Source organism: Anopheles bellator (assembly GCF_943735745.2).
Source record: "Anopheles bellator chromosome X unlocalized genomic scaffold, idAnoBellAS_SP24_06.2 X_unloc_14, whole genome shotgun sequence".
NCBI classification, from domain to species: domain Eukaryota; kingdom Metazoa; phylum Arthropoda; class Insecta; order Diptera; family Culicidae; genus Anopheles; species Anopheles bellator.
The window spans coordinates 249-15,278 of NW_026684276.1; the positions used below are offsets into that span (position 1 = coordinate 249).

The following is a 15,030-nucleotide window of genomic DNA, read 5'->3' on the forward strand; positions in this document are numbered from 1 at the left end:
AAAGTACCAAGTGCTAGTGCTTCTCTTTCGAACATGTGTGATCCTGACAGAAATAATCCAGGTAAGTTTATTGGACAGTATTCAGTGATAATCAAATAATGTTGAAATGTTTTCGCGTTTCAGATGTCCAATCAGATGTCCAGATGGGATGCATAGGATTCGAATGCAAAACATTTTACAATGTGTCTAAGGCGTCTAAGGCAGCTACGCACCAAATTGTGAACGAACCGCTAGTGACGAGTGAAGAGTGTACGCGAACCGAAAAAAGAGAGAGAAAACATACCGAAATATACCGACCAAATACGAACTGTTTCATTTTGGTTAGGGGGAATATGGGAGAAAGAAAACGGAAAAAGAAACACACAGGTGAGAGACAGGGGGCCGCTCGGTGAGAATTCGATCGACTGCTCACTCCATGGACCTAACGACGGCTCACAGCCATTTCACCATGCAAGCAATATGGGAAATAATGTTCGAAGTAGTGGATCAGCAGTGGATGAGTTGTGGATGAGCTGTCGAATTTGAAGTGAGAAGAGCGAAATTGTTCACTGGGTATCGTGTCACGAGGAAGTTCTTATGCAAAATTTATTCAGTCTTCGATGGGTCACCGTTCGGTCCTGGTTAAGTCGTGGATGAGAAATCAAGTCACATAGTGAGAAGAGCGAAATTGTTCACTGGGAATATAATATATGGCATATATGGTGTGGATCATAAGCTAAATGACTGCTGATGCTTAATGTTTGAATTCATACGAAAACTTACCACAAACTACGTCAAGGGCACATAGTGTAATGTATGGGAAACAGTTGAATCCAGCATTGTTGTCCAACTCGGTTTCGAGACGCTTTACCAACACCTCGCTTTGCTCCAGAAAAATGTCGACAAAATCGTCCAGGATTTTGAAGTGAAATGCAGGTGTCAGGATTTTGCGTCGCGGATGCCACTTTTTGCCTTGGCTCGTTAATAATCCAGTTCCGAGCCACGGTTTGAGAAAGTCATAGTCGTGGCTCTTTTCGATGTGCTTTTGACTGCCAAGGATACGCTAATAAGAAAATTACATATTGAAAACATTTTAAAAAGCGTCTCCTTGGCGTAATCCCTCTGTGGTAGTGAAGGAATTAGTAAGCTAACACCCTGCAACTTACAAACGAATGGAACAAACAAAAAACAGTGAAAGCATTTTTTAAAGTGTGAAGTGTCAGTTTGAAAACGAGCGTAAACTATATGATCAATACTTCGCGAGATATCGATCACTAAAGCTATCTAAAGTGAAAATAATGGATTTATTTTTAGCCAAATTAATATAAACCTAAAGGTCTAAAACATGATAACGGCAATGGTGAACTGAGTGCTATAGCTGTCAATTCGATCTTCCTAATACACTTTTTTTGTCAAAATGAGCTTGTTTTGCCATCAATTAAACGATTTCATCTTGAAAAATATAAAAAACAAGAAGTTTTAGCGCATATATCAGGCGTACCAATAGAAAACCGCCGTTTTTTCTCATGATTTGAGGCTTTCTTGTAAAAAACTTCTTACAAACCCATTCTTCAAAGTAATTGCCATTGTTAGCCACAACTTTTTTCCACAATTTGGGCAGCTTTTGAATTTCTCGTCGGAAAAATTGTTCATCTTTCGACGCGATCCATACATCGATCCAATTTTTGGTGTCCTCGACAGAGCGGAAGCGCTGCTCGGTCAGGAAGCCCTCACGATTTTTTACGCTTTGTGTTATCATAGTGTATCCACTTTTCATCCCCAGTCACGATGCGATGTAAAAAACCTTTTCTTTTTTGCCGTTCAAGGAGTTGTTCGCAAATGCAAAGGCGCCGTTCGATGTCCCTCGGCTTCTACTCGTGCGGCACGCAGCATCCTAGTTTCTGGATCATTCCTTGAGCTTTTAGCCGATGAGATATTGCTTGTTGCGTCACGCCCAATTAGTCTGCAAGTTCCTGTTGCGTTCGACAAGCATCTTCTTCCAGCAAAGTTTTCAATTCGGCATCTTCGAACGTTTTCACCGGTCCGGGACGCTCCTTGTCTTGCACGTCATAATCGCCATTTTTGAACTTGCAAAACCACTCCCGACTCGTTTTTTCACTAATGCAAGCTTCACCATAAACTTCTACTATCATTCGATGCGCTTCAGCTGCATTTCTTTAGCATGAAACGCAAAAAGGAACACTTCCCGCAAATGGCACTTGTTCGGCTCAAATTTCGCCATTTTCGCACAAGAATAAGACAAAGCAGAGTGAAAATAAACAAACGAGGTTTTGTGGAGTTGTGGAGCCTCAACTGTCATTGCCAGGGTTTTGCATATTTTTATCGTTTAATTTGCAGCTGCTAGCGCCGCCTATGGGAAAACGGTGGTTTTCTATTTGTACGCCTGATATATAGTTACACGCCTGAACCTACGACTCGTCCGAGAAACAATATCCCGTACACGTGCCACGAGCCACATCCGCTTCACCGATGCGCCGGGACGATCCAGACGAAATCTAACGCTCATAACGGTACATCGGCCACTGAGACCCCAACCTGTTCGCACGATAGCAGTGCAGCAGTCAACGGCTAATTCGCTGCATCGACAATTATTTACCATAGGCAAACAGCGGCAAAAACAGACCAGGCCCTCCCAATAGGTCAGCTTGATAAGGTAGAAGTAAGAAATCATTCTAAGCAAGGTAAAAAGTAAGAAATAAAGTCAGTTCTATACTTGGACTCATAATTATATATATAAAGAAACTAGCGCACTTCGCCACGCCTCATTTCATCCTCATTTCTCGACTATACGGCGTTTCAGAGAATCGGACTTCCATATGACCATATGTCCGATCGGCTTCCCTTCCAGCGTCTCGTTATACGGCGTTTCGGACGATCGGCTTCCCTTTTCATTTCTTTTCATTTCATTTCCCGTTACTCATCCTTTTCAGATTATCAGGATTCCCGGTGACATACACGATCGGCTTTCCTTCCCGCTTCCCGTTAGATACATGTCAAAACTCGCACCAGCTGATTTTGGCTCAAATTGCTTGAAAACTATCTGAGTTTTTTTGAAATGAACTTAAATTTTGTATGGGAGCCCCCCTTTGTAAAGAGGGGAGGAGTTTCAAACATTCACAAGAACATTTCCAAAACCCTAAAACCCACGCTTTCCGTATTCGGTTCGATGTGCTCGAAAACGTTTGTATGGGACATTACGTATGAGACGTTACGTACCCAGTGAACAATTTTGAGAGCCCGAGCCACCCCCTCTGCCTGCAACGCGGCGGAGGAAGGCTGAGACGAGTGAGATCGAACGCCCCTCTGCCTGCGACGAGGCCGAGGAAGGGCGATCTCGCAGCGTACGAAGTGAGCATGAGACGCGTTCGTTGGTTGCCGGGGAAAGAACGGAAGGAATCCCCGTGAGTTTTGAAATCGCCGTGAGTTTGCTGGTGGAAGACGAACGTTGGAGAGAAAGAAAAAGGAATAGAAATAACAGAGACAGCGAGATCGTGGCAAAGTCCCGAAGTACCGAGGGTTCGACAGTCTCTCTTTAAGTTTTGGTGAATCGGGACGAAAACTCTGCCTCTGTTTTTTCTAAGTGCCAAGTGTAAAGTATCAAGTGCCAAGTGTAAAGTCTGTCCAGGTAAGTTTATTGAACAGTATTCAGTGACAACCAAATAATGTTGAAATGTTTTCGCTTTGCTCGTTTCAGATGTCCAATCAGATGTCCAGATGGGATGCAAAGGATTCGATGCAATGCATTTTACAACGCATCTAAGGCGTCGAAGGCAGGCTACGCACCAAATTGTGAACCGCTAGTGCAGAGTGAAGAGTGTATGCGAAAAAAGAGAGCGAAAATATACCGAAATGTACCGACCAAATACGAACTGTTTTATTTAGGGGGAATATGGGTGAAAGAAAACGAAAAAAGCGAGAGAACACACACGTGAGAGATAGGGGGCCGCTCGGTGAGAGAATTTAAACGGCTCCTCACTCCATGGACCTTTCGGCTCCTCACAGCGATTCTTTCATATAACGCTATATGGGAGAAGGTATTCGAGACAGCCGTTCGGAACCGAATGAGGACCGGATGAGGATTGGATTTTTTGGTGAGAAGAGAGAAAATGTTCACTGGGTATGGGCCATTACGTTTGTATGGGACGTTTCGTTACGTTTGTATGGGAGAAAATTCGGTATTTTTTACAGTTTTTCGTCCAAACGGCCGAAATTCAAGAAGTGCGGCTCAAATTTTTCGTGGTGTTTATGGTGAAATTTTGGTTCCGTTGACCCGTTTCAGTTATTTTTTTTGTGAAAGCCTAGGTGGACAAGTCATCGCAAATGTCAACAAAATGACAGAAATAATTAAAGTTGATCGGCATTTTAGTAATCAGAGCATCGGCCAGGAACTAAAGATCAATCATCAAACAGCTAAAGGCCATTTGCGCAAAACTGGATTAAAATCGAAGCTCGATGTTTGGGCGCCACCCAATTTACACCCAATGCGCCACCCAATGATGGCTCAAACTGCCATCTGCGCAATTTTGGCCAAACGGAATGAAATCGAAACATTTCTTAAACGGATGGGTACTGGGAATGAAGAATGGGATACATACGACAATACTGTCTGAAAATGATCGTGGTCTAAGCGTGGTGAACTAGCTCAACCGGCGGCCAAACCAGGACTCACGGCCAGGAAGGTTCTACTGGGTATATGGTGGGATTTGCAAGGAATCGTTTATTATGAGTTGCTTTCGTGAAGCCAAACACTAAATTCAGACCTCTATTGTCAATTACTGCAAAGTTCGAAGCTAGCAATTGACCAAAAACGACCAGAATCGGCCAACGGAAGAGGATTTGTGTTCCATCAGGACAACGAAATGTGACGCACGTCTTTAGTGACTCGTCAGAAAGTCCGGGAGCTTGGAGGGAGTTTAACACTAGATATACCACACCAGTCATTTTGACTGGTCGGGCAGTTTGAATTGTAAATTTCCAGTACATATAATTTTTTTTCCCCGAAATGATGTCATGACTATTAATAGCTCTAAGTAAAGAATACATTTTATAAATAATTTTTTTTATATGTTAATAAAATAAATATTTTTTTTTAGATTTATACCATACCAGTCAAAATGAGTGGTCCTTGTTTCCATGAAGAAATTTAGGCAAAAACGGCAAATGTTGCTCAGAATGTGATCTATTGATCTCTGAATCTTAGGTTGGGCACTCCAGACCGATGGGATGTACAAAAAAAAAACTTTTATTGTACCCACTTTCCCTTCTCCTTCCGCTCACATCCCAATTGATGTACCCATGATCGTCAATAGGAGTGCCGTTTTCTCCATTGAGTAACAGTGTGGTTATGAAACTTTTTGAACCGTATACCATTAAGGGAAGAACTGTAGCAACATATAATTTCTTTCCAAGTATTCCTTTGGCAATAAGGCAAAGATGTGAAAACACTTCTTTGGTTAGAACTGTACGCGCAAACAAGAGGGAATTGCCGAAAAGTTGTAAACTGAAAAAAGCCAGCATGGCGCGTTTCTCAACGTTGTTATACACATGCAATGGATGCTCGCTTACTGTTTATAAGAGCAAACCAAAAAATAAAGTGCTTATACTTAGTACAAGACATAAGCATGTAAAAATTGATAAAGCTTCTAAGAAATTTCCTGAAACTGTATCATGTTATAATGGAACCAAATACATGTCAAAACTCGCACCAGGTGAGTTTGGCTCAAACTGCTTGAAAACTATCCGAGTTTTGTTGAGATTTACCCAGATTTTGTATATGGGAGCCCCCCTTTGTAAAGAGGGGAGGGGTTTCAAACATTCACCAGAACATTTCCCCACCCCTAAAACCCCGGCCTGACACATTCGGTTCGATTTGCTCGAAAACGTTTGTATGGGACGTTACGTATGAGACGTTACGTATGGGGCGTTGAGAAAATGCGATACACACACACTAATATATAGATTATCCAACAAAGTGATAAAAATTAAGTGTTTTGTTATACAAAAATGTATACAAATCCATTTATCGATTACAATTAACATTACTAAACTTGTTTTATCAATTTTATAGAGTGAATAAACACTTGAAGTCATAATAAGCAATTTTTCACATGATCAGTCATTTTGACTGGTCTGGTATAAATAGGTATATTGAAAACGGTGGTATATCTCGTGTTAAATAACACATCGCTCAATAAGTCCGTAGGATAGCTTATAAAACAACAATATTTTGATATAATTTGTATTTATTCATCAACATAGTCTCCTTTTAAGGCGATACAGTGAGTCCAACGCTTCTCTAACTTTTCGATACCATGTTTGTAGAACGATTTATCTTTCCCTTCAAAATATGCCTCAGTTTCGGCGATGACCTCCTCATTCGATCCAAATCTCTTTCCCTGGAGCATCCTTTTGAGATCCGAGAACAGCCAATAATCGCTGGGGGCCAAATCTGGCGAGTATGGTGGATGGGGCAACAATTCGAAGTGCAATTCATTCATTTTCACCATCGTTTTCATTGACTTGTGACACGGTGCATTGTCTTGATGAAAGAGAATTTTTTTCTTCTTCACGTGCGGTCGTTTTGCGTCGATTTCAGCCTTCAATCGTTCCAACAATGCCATGTAATATTCGCTGTTGATTGTTTTACCTTTCTCAAGATAGTCTATGAACAATATACCATGACTATCCCAGAATACGGAGGCCATAACCTTGCCAGCAGAAGTTTGAGTCTTTGGGCGCTTTGGACGGCTTTCACCGGCTGGTGTCCACTCAGCCAACTGCCGATTTGACCCAGGAGTGAAGTGGTAGATCCATGTTTCATCCATTGTGACGTAGCGACGAAAGAAATCCTTTTTATCACGGTTAAATAGGGCCAAACATGCCTCAGAATCATCGATTCGTTGTTGTTTTTGGTCCGGTGTTAGCAAACGCGGCACCCATTTCGAACAAAGCTTCCACATACCCAAATGTTCATGCAAAATGGTAAACACACTGCCTTCTGATATCTTTACGGCCTCAGCAATCTCCTTCAATTTCAATTTGCGGTCGGATAAGACGATTTTGTGGACTTTTTGTATGTTTTCTTCAGTAACTGCCGAATTTGGGCGACCGGAACGTTCAGCATCATCGGTGTTCGTACGACCACGTTGAAAGTCACCAAACCACTTCTCAACCATTTGCCTCGATGGAGCAGAGTCCGAATAACATTTGTCAAGCCACTGTTTAGTTTGCATGGTATTTTTTCCCATCACAAAGCAATGCTTAATGAGCACACGAAATTCTGATTTTTCCATTTTTTTCAATTTACAAAAGTTGATTGAATTGTTCACACTGTAACTTGGTAAATAATAGTCCGAATGTCATGAAACTTTGACAGATATCGTTTGAAGGTTGGTACTGTCTAAAAATCATAAGGATTCTGTATTTGTTTCGCCATCTATATGTCATCCTGCGAACTTATTGAGCGATGTATTACATCTACTGTTTAGTCTGGACCTTGCACTAAGCGATTGACACCTTTAGCGCGTTACAAAATTTCCTGAGTGATGAAGAACTGAGATCAAAAAAGGGATTATGAAATTGGATTGTTCGAGTTTTTTGCCAATAACGACTAAACCTTCAAAAAAGGATGCATTATGAAGCAACAAAGTTACCAACAAAATGGTGCATATTTGATGTAAATCGGACCATTGAAAACCTGTTAAACATAGTTTTGAAATTCATTCAAAAAACATCGATTTCTTTTTAGCCAACCTAATACGAGGGTCACTATTTATATTTCGGGAATAGGAACAAAAACAAATAGTGAAGCTGCGAATATATTTTTATTGTTTTTCAAAGTACTCGCCACGATGATCGATACACTTTTGCATGCGCTTAAACCAATTTTCAAAGCATTTATTCCATTCCGAATGAGGTATCTCCAAAACATGATTTTTGAACGCTTCAAGAGCTTCTTCGGGCGATGAAAATCGTTGACCACGCAGTTTATTCTTCACGGATGGGAACAAAAAGAAATCATTGGGTGCCAAATCAGGGCTGTACGGCGGATGACCCATCAATTCGATGTTTTGAGTGCTCAAATAGTCTCTTGTTTGAGCCGATGTGTGAGAGCTGGCATTGTCATGATGAAGAACAATCCGACGTCTCTTGTTTGTTTTCCTTATTTCACCGAAGATTTCTGGCAAACAGATGGTTGTGTACCACTCAGAATTTACTGTTCTACGATCCTCTAGAGACACTGTTGCAATATGACCAGTTTTTCCGAAGAAACAGGCCACCATTTTCTTTGAAGTGCTTCGTGTGCGAACAACTTTTGTTGGATTTGGTTCATCTTGGAACACCCATACAGTCGACTGCTGCTTACTTTCGGGCTCATACGAATATATCCATGATTCGTCACCTATCACGATTTTATAAACGTCTTTTTAAGCACCGCGATTGTATTTCTGAAGCATTTCTTTGCACCAATCGACACGAGCCTTTTTTGAGCGATTGTCAAATTATGTGGGATCCAACGTGAACATAATTTTCGCACAGCTAAGTGTTCATGTAAAATCGCATATATGCTGGTGGAACTAATGCTTAGGGATGCCTCAATCTCACAATAGGTTACATGACGATCTTGCTTAATCATTTCGTGCACAGCATCGATGTTTTCTGGCACTACAGTCGATTTTGGACGACCTTCACGAAACTCGTCGGACAGCGAACTACGACCACGATTGAATTCACTATACCAGCGATACACAGTGGTTTTTGATGGAGCATCATCGCCAAAAGTCAAATTAAGTTGATTGACGCACTCTTGTTGTAATAATCCACGTCGAAAGTCGTAAAAAATCATCGCTCGAAAATGTTCACGATTCAGTTCCATTTTTTTGCCGAGACGAAACTTTCAACTAAATATAAAATAAACAAATAGCGTCCGTATGACAAAATGTTCTGAGTACGTATGTCGTCAAAAATGTCAAACTTTACGATGGAACCATCAGATGGACTCACATGACATCAGTGTTGCCAATTCCCGAAATATAAATAGTGACCTTCGTATTAATACTATCCACCACAACTTCGAGAGCAATCCGGGAACATGTAGTCATTGATGAACCTTGGAATAAGTTCAATGAAATAAAGCAATAAAGTAGTCACCGGAGAACTGTAAAAAGCACCGCAAAGCAACATCATTAACCTTTGTGCAATATTTTCTGAGCAATGAACAATTTCATTCATTGCGAAAAAAAGTTGCTTTGTGTTGTCCGTGGACACGAGTGGTTTTCCAAAATAATAATTCGTTTTAGTGAACGAATATTATTTTTTGTTGTATTTCTTGTCGATCGTACTTCTTTTTAACTGAAACTTCTTCTTTACTTTTTCGGCCCTTTGAACTCCCTCTCATGAACTTGACTTCTCTTTTTATCCTCGGTTCTCTCGCGTTCCCTCCAGAACAAAAAAAAATAACTCAATTTTTTATTGATTTTACTTATTTTATTTCGACTCGTGAGATGCTCGTGCCCCTCTCAGTATGGCGGTTTTACCGGAGTAAGCTTAGTTCTGTGATCCCCAGTGAACAATTTTGAGAGCCCGAGCTACCCCTCTGCCTGCGACGCGGCGGAGGAAGGCTGAGCCAAGTGAGATCGAACGCCCCTCTGGCTGCGACGAGGACGAGGGAGGGCGATCTCGCAGCGCACGAAGTGAGCGTGAGGAGCGTTCGTTGGTTGCCGGGGAAAGAGCGGAAGAAATCCCCGTGAGTTTTGAAATCGCCGTGAGTTTGCAGGTGGAAGACGAACAGTAGAGAGAAAGAAAAAGGAATAGAAATAACAGAGATAGCGAGATCGGGGCAAAGTCCCGAAGTTCCGAGGGTCCGACAGTCTGTCTTTAACTTCTGTTTTGGACTTAGGCGAATCGGGACGAAACCTCTGCCTCTATTTTTTCTATGTGCCAAGTGTAAAGTACCAAGTGCTAGTGCTTCTCTTTCGATCTTGGGTGATCCTGATAGAAATAATCCAGGTAAGTTTATTGGACAGTATTCATTGACACCCAAATAATGTTGAAATGTTTTCGCTTTGCTCGTTTCAGATGTCCAACTAAACTGGGATGCAAAGGATTCGAATGCAAATGCAATGCAATGCATTTTACAACGCGTCTAAGGCGTCGAAGGCAGCTACGCACAAAATTGTGAACGAACCGCTAGTGAAGAGTGAAGAGTGTACGCGAATCGAAAAAAGAGAGAGAAAATATACTGAAATGTACCGACCAAATACGAACTGTTTCATTTTGGTTAGGGGGAATATGGGAGAAAGAAAACGAAGAAAGCGAGAGAACACACAGGTGAGAGACAGGGGGCCGCTCGGTGAGAGAATTCAAACGACCCAGCGGGCAAAGCGTTTCGTAAATTCGTCCGTCGCGCGATATTTTTCCCCGTTCCTACCCCCTCGAGCCCACAAACACGCGCCGTCGCAAGCGTAGCGCGATACCGGGTGGTGTCGTTTCTTTCGCTCCTGTAAACATATTTTTTCCTTTCTCCTTCTTCGCACTCTTCGAGTCCTTCCTCGCTCTTCGCACTCTTTTTTGTCCTCGTATCCTCGTGTAAAAGCGCGGTGTATGTGTGTGCGTTCCCCGTTCACCAAAACTGACAGTTCGCAGTTTGTTTTGATCGCGAAATTTCGAGGCAAGTTGGTGGTTTCGCTGGTGGTAAGTATATGTTAAAAAGCATTGAATTTGATCATATTTCGTGCTATTCTTTAGTTTACAGTTCACCGAATGACTGCAGAATGTATCGCCGGAAGAATGTGATAAGTATTGTTAGTGTTGTTGGCGATCAGAGTGATCAAAGATCGTTCCTCATGTTCGCGCAGAGTGGCGTAGTTTTTCGACATTAATCTGTTTCTTTTGCTTGTTGCAGCTGCCGCAATCGTTTCTACACAGCTTTGTAAGTATCATAAACCCATCTTTCCATCAATGGTAAAGAATATTGATACTTTTTTTACTTTCAGGTGACGACGGCTGACCGAACCTAACGACGGGACCTAGCGGATCAGAAGCGTATGAGCTGTGGATCAGCTGCGGAATTTGAAGTGAGAAGAGCGAAATTGTTCAATGGGCGCACAGTGGACAATATTGAGTGCCCGAGCTACCCGAACAAAAAATTCGCTCAATTTTTCATTTTTCTAGCCGCGGATTTCGACTCGTGAGATGCCCCCTCTCAGTATGGCGGTTTTACCGGAATAAATGAGTTCTGTGCAAATTATACCGGTAAACTGTATGGAGTGAGCGCCCTTTCTCCGGTATCCTGCTGCTTATACCGGTAAAAATCGTATGGGCGCCGTGAGTGTTTTCCCCTACATTTTTATTCTCTCTTCCCCTCATCCCATACACCCTCTCAATGAACTGTCAAATCGTTCTGATGTTGTAAACAATGTTTTGTATTTATTCAGTTTTTTACACAACGGTTTTTGAACAATTGTTTCACTTTTCTATATGGCACTGTTTTTTTGGCAAATGTTTAGCACTGCGTTGTCGGTTTCGATAGTCCGCTTGCATCGTCGCAACGTCCGCTCCATCGTAATCGTCCGCTGTGTTGTCGGCATTCAATAGCAGGATGACACTTTGTTCCATTTCATGGTCGGCTGAAAATGTAAACAAATGCGGTTTACTTTTACGATTTAGAAGTAAATACCTCTCAAGAAATGCTTCCCGCTGCTTAAATTTACTTACCGAAATAAGCAACAGCTTAGAATTCACAGTTAAACACTATTTTTACACCGATGATGCTTCGTCGATTTGCTTGCGTCGTGCGTCGTACGTTTTGTATGAAACTAAAAGTTTCTAACAGTTTGACGTTGGAGTGCCGGACTGGATGTTACATGAGCGTGACAGAGACAAAAAAGTTGTTCGGTGTTGCGCTTTCTTGCTGGCCTTTGGTGAGAAACGAATCGGCGCTCAGATATTTCGTCTCAGTATGGAGAATATGAGTGACTTTTTTGTTCGGGGCTGGCTCTATCTCACCTCACCTACGTATTGCATCGGCTACGAGGTGATCTGGCGCACCGTCATTGGTTAGTTTAATAGATGACCAAGTGCGCCGCTGTCATTCGCGCGGGAGGTTTAGACGTAGTTATTTCACCGGGCGTGGTGCAACTGTCGTTCAAATGCGCTGATTTGTTTTTAAAAACAGCCAACACTTTGTGTCAGATGAATTTCAAATGATAGGAAAATTAATCAATGTTTTGGACGAATTTAGATTGACTAAAATAAATTGTTATCCTCCGCTCTTCACTGCCAACGCAGTTGGTCAGGGTTCGAATCCCGGGACCGGTTGCGACTCAACCGGCCGTGGTTTCGATTCCCGATACCGGCCATGACAGAGGGGATTGGCGCGGGACCAACAACCCCGCCCGTAAAAACGAACTGTTACGGATAGCACCAGGGATATTAACATTGTCTCTGATGCAGGCCAAGACTGCACAGCGGTTGTAGCGCAAAAGAAGAAGAAGAAGAACAAGAAGAAGAAGAAGAACATAAATTGACTTTATGTATTCATCTTCGTATTTGGTACAATCTTTTGTTTTGTTCAAATAAATTTTGTTTTGCTAGCCATTGTAACAAGATTAATACAAGGAATTACTTTTAATTAATATTATTTTCAATTCAACCCAAAGCGGTTTGGACCCATTTTTGTACCGAAAATATTGTACTTGTAACTGTGGGGCTACATCAAGCGTAACGTAATGATTTTGACATTAACGATTAATGCCAAACTGCTGCGGCGCTGTCAAAACGTTTACGGCTCGCGCGAGCCGTAAACCCGAGCGTAATTATTTTTTTTATACGCTTTGCTTACAAACAGAGAATAATTTATATTTTTATTTGCTGGTATAGCAACAAAATCGGAAAAAACAGATAAAAAAATTCAGAAATCAATTAATTTCTCTTCTATTTCTATTTTCTTGGACCAAAAACACGAACGTAAACACGTTTCACGTTTCGTTTTTATATTTTTGCTACCACACGAAGCGTAAACGTTTTGACATTACAAATTAATTTTACGCTAGTTTTCACGCTTCGTGTAGCCCCCTAGTAAGTATAAGAAATATACGTAAGATCAATATCGAACTCTAATTTTTAACGCTTATCATGAATCGATCATGAAAAGTGAAAGACAAAGTGTTGTTAGCGTATAGCTTAAAAGTATAGGCAATAAAAGTAAATAACAAACATGTTTTTATCCTATAATTTTCGATTATCCACGAAATATATTGTGCATAGAAAACTTGTTTGAAGTTGTCACCTTTTTGCCTACGATGTGGCATTTGTCGGAGTGTGCTTTTCAAAAAATAGCTTACCTCAACCGCACTAGCTTTAGAGATCATCACGTATGGCAGAGGCCCATTCCATGCCCGACTGAAGCCCTGGGTTCGGCCGTAGAGCTTCCGGATAGCGATGATACGGTTGAAAATTTCTGGGAAATGCGAAAGAGAGTATGTTAAAACAAAGTACACCTTAATAGGTTTGCATAAAATAAAAAGCAATCGAGACGAACGAACAAATTCGATTACTACCGTTAATAACGACAGTTTTAGTTTGATGTTGTATCGATACGAGCGACATGTAGCTTCGATAGATTTGATTTAGGTTATTGATTCTTTTATGTATTCGTAGCAAACGTATTTTTAAAGTTGGATTTTCGGCTAGTTTGTGTATTCGTGTTTGCTACCTTTACATAATAACAATGCATTGTACAGTGATGGAAATTTTGTTCGTTGGGAGTGAAACTCTACTCTTGAGGTGGCCTTAGTTTTGTTTTTGTATGTGATGTGTGCTGCGAATTGGTATGGTTTAAAGATAGTAAAATAAACCGCGTAACACTATCTAATATTGGAAAAATATCTAGAACGACATACAATCTCGAAGACGATCACACGATCTGGAAGGCGGAGCTTATTTTTCATTTCTTATGTTGGTGTGGTATAAAAGTGCGCATGTAGAAAACATTTATCCAACTGGTGCAGTACCAAAAAAAAATATATCATTTTATGAACTATTTTAGTAGGTCTGCAAAGTGTATAGAAAGAAGCGAAATTTGCAATATGACTTACGCTAAACCGAAACTGTTGTTTCTTTCACAACTGCTGCCAGCTATGAATGTAATGACTTTCTAATTATTTCTTCAATAGCATGTGTTAGCACGTCAATATCTATGTATTGGTCATCACAAAAATCAAACAACATCAAAAAAATAAACTGCCCTGACTGAGTTAACAGAAGTGGCATTGACTTTTTTATCCGTAGGCCCTGAAAAGTGCTGGTGAAAGTGAAGTAAATGAAGTTAGTTCAGTCAATTTTTCATTGAATTTATGTCGGAAGATAGCGAAAATAGTAGTTTAAGTTTGTTTTCTCTCTCGGTCCGGGATTGATTTTTTGGTAGATAGAAAGATTTCAAATCAATATTCAAAGCATTCTAGACAAATTTCTAAAAAGGTGCGAAGAAAAATGATAGCTAAGGCACATTAAACGCTTCACATCAACACTATAAGACTGGCACTGAACCGGTTTAATATAAACTTTCTTGTGTGATGGTCACATATATTTATATCGATCGACGCACTTTGCTTCGTATTGGATCGCTGAATGAAAAACACTACTCGTCCAGTTTCATCTGTTTCGGTCCAGTGAACCATCAAACCTGTAGTAAATGGCGAAACCAATGAATGGTGCTAAAGAAAAAGTTACCAACAGCTTATATAACTAACAGCTGAAAAGGTTATGTTGGACTGAACTTGGAATGTTCAATATTAACCCCAATTCAATAACCGAAAACGCGTTAGCGTAACGCAACATAGCGTAATCGTTTGATGTTTGGTGTGGTATTTGTAAAATTTTATAAGTAGGGCAGAGTGTGTTACTCTAACAATGAAGTTGGTTTCATTTCGCGCGGATAAGTAAGTATGCAAGTAAGCAAGTAAGTAAGTAAGTAAGTAAGTAGGTAAGTAAGTAAGTAAGTAAGTAAGTAAGTAAGTAAGTAAGTAAGTA

The 15,030-nt window shown here is 40.9% G+C and overlaps 1 protein-coding gene across 1 annotated transcript in view; it reads right to left on the reverse strand.

Annotated features, from left to right (window-relative positions):
• Positions 1-762: 762 nt before the first annotated feature.
• Positions 763-15,030, reverse strand: part of LOC131214128 (cytochrome P450 4c3-like) — a gene marked incomplete at its 3' end in the record, with an annotated part of 16,204 nt that continues 1,936 nt past the window's right edge. The window contains exons 3-4 of the mRNA XM_058208498.1: positions 13,344-13,459; positions 763-1,042 (exon numbers count right to left, since the gene is read on the reverse strand). Of these exons, the coding sequence (XP_058064481.1) occupies positions 763-1,042; positions 13,344-13,459 (396 nt within the window). The remainder of the gene's footprint in view (positions 1,043-13,343; positions 13,460-15,030) is intronic.